Source organism: Doryrhamphus excisus, chromosome 2 (assembly GCF_030265055.1).
Source record: "Doryrhamphus excisus isolate RoL2022-K1 chromosome 2, RoL_Dexc_1.0, whole genome shotgun sequence".
In the NCBI taxonomy this organism is placed as follows: Eukaryota; Metazoa; Chordata; class Actinopteri; order Syngnathiformes; family Syngnathidae; genus Doryrhamphus; species Doryrhamphus excisus.
In genome coordinates this window covers 12,810,090-12,821,830 of record NC_080467.1, presented here as the reverse complement: position 1 = coordinate 12,821,830, position 11,741 = coordinate 12,810,090, and the positions used below count along the sequence as shown (strand labels likewise).

General features: G+C 44.0%; 1 protein-coding gene across 1 annotated transcript; it reads left to right on the top strand.

Moving 5' to 3' along the window:
- Positions 1-86: 86 nt before the first annotated feature.
- On the top strand, positions 87-11,361 carry nup155 (nucleoporin 155). The gene is made up of 34 exons (XM_058057412.1): positions 87-295; positions 536-684; positions 1,115-1,252; positions 1,324-1,420; positions 1,494-1,564; positions 1,752-1,844; positions 1,995-2,258; positions 2,332-2,405; positions 2,592-2,683; positions 2,756-2,853; positions 3,044-3,211; positions 3,279-3,379; positions 3,528-3,698; positions 3,784-3,894; positions 3,971-4,065; positions 4,168-4,253; positions 4,960-5,101; positions 5,209-5,275; positions 5,361-5,476; positions 5,615-5,718; positions 5,796-5,929; positions 6,013-6,204; positions 6,455-6,593; positions 6,673-6,808; positions 6,885-7,038; positions 7,120-7,224; positions 7,293-7,447; positions 7,534-7,663; positions 8,154-8,267; positions 8,354-8,474; positions 8,538-8,648; positions 8,808-8,944; positions 9,034-9,140; positions 10,409-11,361. Exons 2-34 carry the CDS (start codon positions 543-545, stop codon positions 10,545-10,547), a joined length of 4,104 nt encoding a protein of 1,367 aa, XP_057913395.1. The 5' UTR covers positions 87-295; positions 536-542; the 3' UTR covers positions 10,548-11,361.
- The last annotated feature ends 380 nt before the right edge of the window (positions 11,362-11,741 follow it).

The following is an 11,741-nucleotide window of genomic DNA, read 5'->3' as shown; positions in this document are numbered from 1 at the left end:
ACCCCGAAATATACAGCACAAAAAGAAACATGTTTCAGTTCATTTTTTTCTGTTGGGTGTCTTTAAATATTGGTAAGATATCATTTGACAAAGGGGGATTTTAAAATAACAGCACTAAACTCATACCGGATGTAGGCACCGGAAGTGAAACCTTTGACCTCAGTCGTGCATGAGGTTGGCGGGCAGCTCGTACTGTGTCTTATTGGTTGTATTTATTTAACATTTACAATTTACGAAACTTGTAAACTACTTTTTAAAGGAATACGTCACAACGAGGTGGACTCTTTCCATTCGGGTAAGGTTGACAAAGTGTCTAAAAATAACGTGCCTATTCACGCTTTGCTAACTTTTAGCATTTAGCTTCCGTGCTAGCACAGTTGTTTAGGACGTTACTAAGCCCTTGTCACACACAGCACACACAATGACGTACATATTTCATGTACATTTATCACAATTAACGTATGATATATATACACATACATACAATATAATATAATGTGGTCAGCATGTTTTAATTGTTGGGTTTTGGTGGCAGCCCAGTCATGCCATCCAGCGCTGGACCCAGCAGCCATTCCGCTGCTCTCTCCGAGACGCTCGAAAGCTCAGCCCGGCTCATCGACAGACACCTGCAGGATGACCGCTGCTTCCCTGACCTGTCAGAGCTGCTCAGCGTCCCCTCACACAGTAAGGAGCAGTCTCTTTGGTACCACCATTGAATGAATTAATCACACATTACAATAAAATTAACCTGATAATTTAGCTGGCTTCAATATTTGCCATGTGCATGTGTGTATGTTTTCCTTGTCTCCCGCCTCCAAAGCACCTTGTTGTGTTTGTTCCATAGAACAACAGTGTGAACGGAGTGAGCTCTTGTATAATTTACTATTTGGTGGCTTTTTGACAGGAGAGCTTGCTGCGCTATTCTTTATATATCTGACTAACTGTTTTTTTATGAATCTGTTGCAACAATGTTTTTCCTCTCCCACGTTTTGAGCTTACTTCACAGACTGGTCTGATGTCAGTCCTTGGCCGGATTGATCCTTAATCAAAATTGACCCCAAACAGCTAAACATCTTGTGTTAACATGCGTCCTGTTTCTGATGTGTATCATCAGACATACCATCCCTCTCTGGAGTGTCGGACATGGACTATCCCCTTCAAGGACCGGGTTTGCTCAGCGTGCCCAACCTTCCAGAGCTCAGTCCAGTGCGTCGAGTCCCACTACCGCCAGAACTGGTGGAGCAATTCAGCCGTATCCTTATTGTATAGCTTTAATCCCATCAGCTCCAAATTTGCATCGTCTAACTTAACCATTTTATAAAGATATGCAGTTCAACTGTATGATGGGAGTCTTTCCTGAGATTTCACGAGCGTGGCTCACGATTGATAATGATATATTCATGTGGAATTATGAAGACGGGTGAGTATATTTACATTAAACTAAGTGCTATGTGACTTGCATATGATTTATTTGTCACCCTTTTTTGCTGCAGAGGAGACGTAGCCTATTTTGATGGCCTTATTGAAACCATTTTGGCAGTCGGTTTAGTCAAGCCAAAACAAGGTATGTGCAAACACATATTGCTTCATATTTATTTTCCACATTATTATTTATTATTACACAGGAGCCAGGCAACGACATTTCGTTGGCAATTTCACTGCTGTGTTATTGTGCAATGACAATAAAGAAAGTCTATGTCATATTATCAAATATTGTAGCTAAAAGTTATATTTTGTGCTCATCTTTCCAGGGATTTTACAGCCTCATATCCACTACCTGCTTGTATTGGCCACATCTGTGGATGTTGTCATCCTGGGACTCAGCTTTCCGAAGGGGCAAGCTGGTGAGTTTGCTTATTTATTATTAAATACATCGAAGCGTTCTTCCCTTTAAATGTATATTATGGTTTGACTGATCACTTTTATATATTTTAAGCATTGCTTTTTGTCGGTCATCTCTAGTACGCATACACAGTAAGTGTCTGTATTTGTAGGCTTAAACGACAGCATGTCTGGCGGCATGCAGCTACTGCCCGACCCCCTCTTCTCCATCCCCACGGACAACACCTACATCCTGTCCGTCACCTCCACTGACCTGGGCCGCATCTTCATGGCGGGGAAGGACGGCTGCCTTTACGAGATTGCCTACCAGGCCGAGGCGGGCTGGCTGAGTCAGCGCTGCCGAAAGATCAACCACTCCAAGAGCTCGCTGTCTTTTCTCATCCCCTCAGTGCTACAGTTCTCCTTCTCAGAGGATGGTAAGAAAATGAAGTACATGTCTACATGTGGAATTTCTCTATTTAACCTCTTTTTTTTTTAAATGCTTTCCAGACCCAATTGTGCAGATTGCAGTGGACAACTCTCGCAACACACTCTTTACACGCTCAGAAAAAGGTGTCCTACAGGTATAAATGTTTTCTATAACTTAGTAGCTATAATACAGGAGGTCCTCAGGTAGTGCAGTACCGACAGTACTAAGAAGACAGAGCCTGGAGATACTCGAGCTCTGTAGCACATTTCAGCTATAAATTGAGATATACAGTATTTGGCCAAAATTCCAGAGTATATTCACCCTCTTCTCTGTCTGTCAGGTGTATGACCTGGGTGCTGATGGACAGTGTATGAGTCGTGTGGCCACCATGTCGCAAAACAACATTGTTGCAGCAGCTGGAAACATTGCCAGGTATCTCCAACTTTTCTTACTGATCTTCTATCCTTGGACAACTCATATTTTTTTGTCTTTGAATGCATACAGGACCATTGATCGATCTGTCTTCAAGCCCATCGTCCAGATCTCTGTGATCAGCAGATCAGAGTCTTCAGACTGCCACCTACTGGCTGTGACACATGCAGGTAAAGATGAAACATGATTGGAGATTGCAGAAATTACCAAGTGCCAACATGTACGCATTTTTCATGCTCTGCATTAGGGTTGAGCGATATTTTTTATATATCGGTGTAGAATCTTCCAATAATAAGAAAAATCAGTCTGTGAAGATGTACTTACTGTTGTTACCCCCAATATAATGTATTTTCTCCATAGGTTTGCGTCTCTACTTCAGCACAACACCGTTTGCCCCTCCCCAACAAAAACACATCCCAATTCGACCATCCCTGCTGTCTTTGGTTCACGTCCGCCTGCCACCGGGGTTCTCTGCGTCCTCCACCCTGCAGAAGCCTACCAAGGTTCACAAGGCACTGCACAGTAAAGGTACAACTGCTTTTCTTAAAAGGCAACGTAAACCTTCCCGAGATGACCTGAATTGTACGTGCCTCAGGTATTCTGTTGATGGCGGCTTCTGAGACCGAGGACAACGACCTTCTCTGGTGCATCAACCACGATTCTTTCCCCTTCAAGAAACCGTTGATGGAGACTCAGGTTGGCACACAAGCAAGGACTAGCAACACAACAGAGTGGTCATTTTGGTCCATTCTGTTGGTAGCTAACAGCAGTCATATTGAGTCTCATCGGATTGTGCAGCCTAATCCTTTCTGTTGCCATTGTTGTTTCCCATACCATTTTATAGATGATGTCCAATATAGACGGACACACGTGGGCCATTTGTGCCATTGACGAAGTGAGACCAGCCAAGAGTTCCACTCCACTAAACAAGGATCTGATCCCGGTCACCGATTCACCTGTCGTGGTTCAGCAGCATAACATCCCCCCACAGAAATTTGTCCTCCTTTCTGCAAAGGTTGAAAGCTACTACCCACTTCAGAGTTCAGCCTCAAAACCTTAATTTGGAATCCTAAAAGTAAGGTTATTTTTATCACAATTAGGGGAGTCACATCTTCCAAAAGCTGCGGCCGGTGGATCAGCTCCGTCACCTGCTGGTGAGCTGCGCTGGAGGAGAGAGCGAGGAGATTGAGCGCTTCTTTAAGCTGCACAGGGTAAAACGCTTAACTGTAGGATTCAGGTGTCCACTTAAGGAACGTGTTCAAGCTGATCTGGCTCTGTTCTGTTCAGGAAGAGCAGGCCTGCGCCACAGCCTTGATCCTGGCTTGTTCCAATGCTGCTTGTGACAGAGAGGTCTCACAGTGGGCCACCAGGGCCTTCTTCAGGTGCGAGTTTGATTATGTTTGGAAGGGCTGAGGATGCATGGAATATTTTGGCAAAATGATGCCTGCAGACAAACTAAATAGATATTGTGTTGATGTGATCAGATATGGAGGAGAAGCACAGATGAGATTTGCCACAGCGATGTCACCACCCAGCACTGTCGGACCCATGATGAGCTCTCCAGCACCTGGCAAGTCATTGCTAAACGTGCATACAGTATATCAAATAAGCATTTATTGCATGGTTTCTTTGATTCTGCACTACACCCTTTGAGACGCTCCCCTCTGGCAAGAGGCTGTGGTCCATCAGGACCAAAACCTCACGCCACAAGAACAGTTTCTTCAGACTGCACATCCGGAATAACAAACAAAAAACAGACTGTGTACATATATTTATACTGTTTTGTATTTTCATTTTTTAATAGAGAGCGGCACGGCGGTCGAGTGGTTAGCGTGCAGACCTCACAGCTAGGAGACCAGGGTTCAATTCCACCCATGGCCATCTCTGTGTGGAGTTTGCATGTTCTCCCCGTGCATGTGTGGGTTATCTCCGGGTACTCCGGTTTCCTCCCACATTCCAAAAACATGCTAGGTTAATTGGCGACTCCAAATTGTCCATAGGAATGAATGTGAGTGTGAATGGTTGTTTGTCTATATGTGCCCTGTGATTGGCTGGTGACCAGTCCAGGGTGTACCCCGCCTCTCGCCTGAAGACAGCTGGGATAGGCTCAAGTACCCCCCGCGACCCTTGTGAGGAAAAAGCGGTAGAAAATGAATGAATGAATGAATGAATTTTTTAATAGATGTGTCTGCACCTACTTCACCAAAACAAATTCCTAGTATGTGTTTGATCATACTTGGCAATAAACCATTTCATTTCGGATTCTATCCCAACAGGCATTTTGCCCCCACCTCTAGCCACCCCCTTTGCACCAATGCATTCTGGGTCGGCGCCCATCACTCCCATGTCCGTTGGCCCTGAGGTGATTTTCTCCGGGAAACACAACGGCATCTGTGTCTACTTTGCCCGCGTCCTTGGGTCAGTATGTCTGGCTGTAATTCGCCTTTCCGTCAGTCCATCAATATGTGCAGTGCTCCTGTTAAAGCAACTGAGTATTAATCTTTTCATCCCTTTTTAAAAAACAGAAACATTTGGGATGGGAGCCTTGCTGTGGAGAAAACAATCAGCAGAGGAAGTCAGACTGTCAGTATTGTACGTATCATGAGTGCCGTGTGCTCGTTCCCTCTTAAAACTGTGCTTGTTGGTGTCTAACCAATACCTTAAACACTCATTACAGTTGGAAAGCAGCGTTCCTTCCTTTCATCTGGAGTCTGTTCTCCTAGAGCTCTACGGTCTGAGGGAGTTTCTTGACAAAAACTCTCAGTTCAGTCCATCGTCTCTTGGCGGAGCAAGGTAAAACACTGATAACTGTTGCTGGTCATTGCTTTTACTTTATGACCACAAATACCACTCAAATGAACACAAAGCACAAACACCACTGCTTTGATTATTTTCAGTCTTGGATGTAACATCTGCTCTGATACCTTGTAGCTTCAGTTCCCCTGCCAACCTGCAGCAACGACTGCTGGGATTCATGCGTCCCGATGGTGCCAACTCTCAGCAGGTCCAACAGGAGCTTCAGAGGAAATATCACAGTGAGTTATTGCCGTTTGTGACTGTTTTAGTGAAATGCTTACAAAGAATTAGCTAAATGATTTTGTCTTGTGTCCAGCCAAGGCTCAGGTCTACGAGAAAGTGTCCCTGCAGAGCATCCAGCAGTTAGTGCATCGCTCCTACCAAACTCTGGCCCTCTGGAAGCTACTGTGTGATCACCAGTTCACCCTCATAATGTCAGAATTCCCGAAGGTACCTGCACAGTGCACACCCCCATGAGATGTTTTTTTTCCCTTTAGTCCTCACGTGGCCACTTTGCTGTACTTATTTTGAAGGAGTTTCAAGAGCAGATGAAGGGAGCAAGTTTCAAGGACGTGGTGATTCGGGGAAAGGAGCTGTCTGGGGCGCTCATCACGGCGCTCATTAATGTTTACATCAAAGATAACGCCTCTGTGGATGCCATTAGCAATCACTTGCGGGACATCTGTCCGCTGCTGTACAGCACTGATGACAGCGTCTGCTCTAAGGTACACGGCAGAGCAAGCTTGTTTATCATTTAAGCTGCTGATAATGTCTAGGAGTGTGCATTTGTAGAAATTTCTCGATTGGATCATTTTACTTTGCACAGTTTGACAATACTCCATTAGGCATCTATTGAGAACACAACATAACGATTTCTGATCAAAATCAACAAACCTGCCCTTTTCCTACCTGTGTGTGTTATAGTTTTTATTATTGCACATTTAGCAAGTGATTTAGTGCTGTCTTCCACTTCAGGCTAATGAGTTGCTGCAAGGCTCTAAGCAGATCCAGAATAAAGTCGATAAAGAGAGAACGCTGAGGGAGTCACTAAGTCTCTACCAGCAGATCAGCCAACACACAGACCTGCCACTGGTTTGCTCCCAGTACAGACAAGGTGGGGTGCAATTCAACATCTACATTCCCTCTCGTCATGTCAACGCTGTGTTTAAATTGACATCTCAACATATCTACAGTGCGTTTTTATGAAGGAGTTCTGGAGCTGTGCCTTACAGCAGCTGACAAGAAAGACCCACAGAGACTGGGCCCCCACTTTTACAAGAACGGAGAGCCCGAGGAGGACCACACAGGACAGCAGGCCTTCCAGGATAGGTAATATTAGAAATAAGTGACCAAAAAAATGGCAGAACACATGAAGCATCCAAACTTTTTGCCATCCCTCCTGCAGACTTTCCTGTTATAAGTGCATCACAGACACCATGCAAGAGCTGGTGAACCAAAGCAAAGCTGCCCCTCAGTCCCCCAGTGTCCCTAAGCAGCCAGGGCCTCCTGTCATGACCTCTGACCCCAACATGCTGAGTAACGAAGAAGCTACAGCCCATGTGAGGGGGAAAAATATCTTTATGCACATTTTCTATGCATTGGGATTCACAGCCTAATTCATAGGTTCTGTTCTCTTGTAGTTTGAGCAGATCCTCGGTTTGGCCCAGAGGTCTCAAGACGAGCTGTTTCACATCGCTCTGTACAACTGGCTAATCCAGGCCGATTTGACAGACAAGCTGTTAGAGGTAGAGTCTCATGTACTTTTTTTTTCTTGAATTCTTAGTTGAATACTAAAATATTTCCTGTTGTCCAGGTGAATTCCCCATACCTGGAGGAGCACCTCATGCATATGATCAAACAGGACCAGAGCAAAGTACACAACATGGACCTCCTGTGGCGCTACTACGAGAAGAACCGCAACTTTGGCAAGGCCGCTCACGTTCTGGCTCGCCTCGCTGACATGCACAGGTAGGGGATGCACATCATCTGGATTATGGCATTTATGTTTCAGCTAGAGGTTCTGAACCTCCTTTTTAAAAAATTTGCACATGCAGCACAGAGATCTCTCTCAAGCAGCGTCTGGAGTACTTGGCCCGAGCCATCCTGTCTGCAAAGAGCTCCTCTTGCATTTCTGCACTGGCGGCAGATGGCGAGTTCCTCCATGAGCTGGAGGAAAAGATGGAGGTACATTTTAGAGTGTCTTTATCACATTTTGGATAAATAAAATAAAAATTAATACCATACCATGCTTGGGCCCACTTCATGCTTGAAGTCCGGCGCTTTTGGCTAGTATACGTGCTATTATCTGTGCAGGAGCACACTTCTTCTCCTCTGGAATGATTATAAGCGGTGGGCCAGGGCACAGCACTATTCTACACACACACATGTAGCAGAGTCATAGAATGATTGTAATGCAATCGCTCCTAGCAAGGTCATAATGATAACCAAATACATTTCATAATATCAATAATATACCAAGACTCCATAATATATACTCCGTAATATAGAGTATTCATTAATGCAGCAAATGCACCAAAGCCTGTGTGTTGAGCGCAGAGCAGTGGCCGTCAGTCAAAGGAGGGAGAATCACGCTCAAGCCCAGCACAGTATGAATGGATGAGTCTTGAGTGCACCCTCAGCAATGTTGTAATCGCACTCTGGTTTTTGCTCCTAGCTGGTGCGTATCCAAGTCCAAATTCAAGAGACCTTGATCCGACAGTACTCCAATCATCCTTCTGTGAAAACTGCAATCTCACAGTTGGATTCGGATCTCATGGAGATCACCAAGGTGATGTGCAACAAACTACCGGCAGCCCTCATTTTCTCTGACATTGGCATTTTTTAATTAATTATGAAGTAATGTGTCCTGTGCAGCTCTACGGAGAATATGCCGACCACTTCAAATTGTCTGAGTGCAAGCTGGCTATCATTCACTGCGCAGGCCACTCTGATCCGATCCTTGTGCATTCTCTCTGGCAGGAAATCATAGAGAAAGGTAGCAATTGCATTTTATTTCATAATTTGTTTTCATAATTGGCTGACTAATCTTGTCTTGTAGAACTGGCAGACACAGTGGCCATGAGTCCAGTCGACAGGATGAGATCCCTCAGTTTGAAACTGGTGTCGCTGGGGAGGATCTACGCGGGAACACCAAGATATTTTCCACTAGGTTAACATTCATCCCCAATGAACACAGAATTCTTCATAATGCTTTTAACGTAGTTGGATAGTTCTAACACGTAGCCTGTTCTCACGCGTGCGCTCTGCGTATAAAAAAAAACTGTTATTGCGACTGTGTTCTATGTCATGATTTGCCCTGCATTTCTAGATTTCCTGGTGAAGTATCTGGAGCAGGAGGTGTGTCGCCTCAACTGGGATGTGGGCTTCGTCACCTCCACCATGCAGGAAATTGGAGTGCAATTACCACGTCTCCTGGAGGTCTATGACCAGCTTTTTAAAACACGGGTACATGCAGCAAATGAGAATGTGTCTGTCTAGCACAGTTTTTTTTTCCCACGTAAAAATGAATTAATTATTGTCTTTTATCCTTGCAGGACCCATACTGGCAGCGGCTAAAAAAACCGCTGCACTTGGTAGAGTGTATCCACGTGCTACTCTCGGGATACGTCAATGACCCCAGCAGAGTGCCAACATATGACAGGTAACCAGCATCTCAGTTGCAGTACAACTTTTTGGCCAGAGAGGGTGCTGTAAAGCAGGCGCTGACCTGTTTGATATGTTTTATGAACACATCTTGCGAGATTTCTCATTTGGAGAAAAGCTGTATTGGAATAGCCAGAAGCCATTCGGACTGTGAACCACGGCATGGCTACTATGAATGATTCTTACAGCAACAGCAAAACCATTATCGGCTAATTATGAAAACAATTTATGTAATATGGAAGTGGCAGTGTGCAAGGCAGTTTTGGAAGCGCACATTAAGCGTACCTGACAGTCCATCCTCACAGACTTATCACCCTTATCACCAAGCGCTAGCTTAGATATGTAGCGAAGCCTGTTTTTTTTGTGCCAAGCCCCATTTTGGCCTTGATGTGGTCTTCTGGGCGGCACAGCGGTTGAGTGGTTAGCGCGCAGACCTCACAGCTAGGAGACCAGCGTTCAATTCCACCCTTGGTGATCATCCTGGCTGCTCTCGTCGTCCTGGGCTGCTGGTATTTTAAGAGGAAGGGTGGCTACAAGAAAATCAGGGTGAAGACCTAATGGATTTGTGTACTGTGTTGCCTGAGCTATTATTTTTCAGACAAAAACACCATGGTGGCACTGTTATGAAACAACAATGTTTAACCTCCATAAGTCGGGCTGACTTGACATTTCTCACACGACTTAATGCGCTCTTATAAAACATAATGTATAAGTGTGTTTTGCCAAATCACTACAAAATATGGCACAAAATTTAGGAGACCGATAAGTACATGTTGGTAAAACTTGAAAAAGATTGGTTGAAAAACGGCTGCACAAGGCCTCACAACTAGGAGACCCAAGTTCAATTCCACTCTCGGCCATCTCTGTGTGGAGTTTGCATGTTCTCCCCGTGCATGCGTGGGTTTTCTCCGGGTACTCCGGTTTCCTCCCATATTCCAAAAACATGCTAGGTTAATTGGCGACTCCAAATTGTCCATAGGTATGAATGTGAGTGTGAATGGTTGTTTGTCTATATGTGCCCTGTGATTGGCTGGCCACCAGTCCAGGGTGTACCCCGCCTCTTGCCCGAAGACAGCTGGGATAGGCTCCAGCACCCCCACGACCCTTGTGAGGAAAAAGTGGTAGAAAATGAATGAATGAATGTGGTTTTCTGTTTCTGCTGCTTATCATCACTTGCAAGACTTGCTTGAACTGGAGCGACACACTGTGGCCTTTCATAACTCAATCGCATTTAAATGTTCAATAATCACTGTCCCTCCATCTCAGACGTCGTTTCACCAACGTGTGTCTGGACAACATCTGCGGATACCTGGTGGAGCTACAGTCTCTCAGCCCGAATGCCACCCTTCAGCAGACCATCGGCAACTTCAAGTCTCTGCAGGCCAAACTGGAAAAACTTCACTGATGGTACCCAATGAGCACAAGGGCCTGCAACCTCTGTTGCCTTAAACATAGATGATAAATCTGTCGTGAAGACATGACTGAATTTGCTATCACAGACTGACTTATATCTTCACTGAACCATCCTTGTTTAGTTTTCAATCTACAGTTTGTCATGAGAGCATAGTGCAAGCGTATGGCCATCAGGAGACTGAAAGGCTGGTTTTATGACTTATTTAATGCTTAATGTTTTCCTAAAATACAACCTTTAGTGTAAATAGTTTCATCAGACTGTGGGAGATCAGACGTGTTGCCACTTTTCTTACTGACACGTGTACATAAAAATCACCTGGCAACAGCAATTGTTGCATTTCACACCAAACCGAACTCAGTTTTTGTACATAAAATATAGTCAAACCTTCATGTGTTGAAAAAATTTAATTCTACCTATTGGAATGTTTGATATTATTTAACATGTTTCCCTTCACAGGGCCCACTCGTACATTTGCTTTTGTAGGAAACCTTTTTTTAAAGTTAAAAAAAACATGCTTTGTAAAACCACGAACAGGCAGCCAGCCTCACTATTGTCCTCTGCGTAACTGTCTGCACAAGAACAGCCTTAAAATTGCTGCATTGTTCATAATGCCACACTGCAGAGGGACTCTAATTGCATATAATTGAAATGACACTCAGGTTTCCCATACAGTCATCACAAAAGAGAGTAGTTAATTGTTTTCCCCAATTAGCCGTTCCCTCAAGTATGCTTGCAATCATGTTTTGATTTTAGCTTCATGGAAATAAAGCAGTTTGGACGTGTTTTGTTGCTTTTTATCCATTCATCAAATGGCCAGACCAGTGATTTTATTTATTTTATTAACCTTAAAGAGGCCATTTACAAAAAAAAAAAAACACCCACGCAATGCTGTAACAATATATTATTTTATATAATACAGTTCAAGGCCCTGACATGGGTCAATGAGTCAATGATTGGCAGCTTTATTTTTTTTTACATACACTCAATACCAAACATTGTGAGGACTAAATGTGTTGCTTTACAATTTTAGGCAAATCTAAAATGTTTAAAAGATGAATAGTGTCTCAGTATTTTGAAAAGCACTGTACAAATAAAATTTATTATTATTATTATTATTATTAATATTCTCTAACAAACTTCACCTGTATTCAAAATGTCCTCAGGATTGCTTCAGGGTGAATTCTA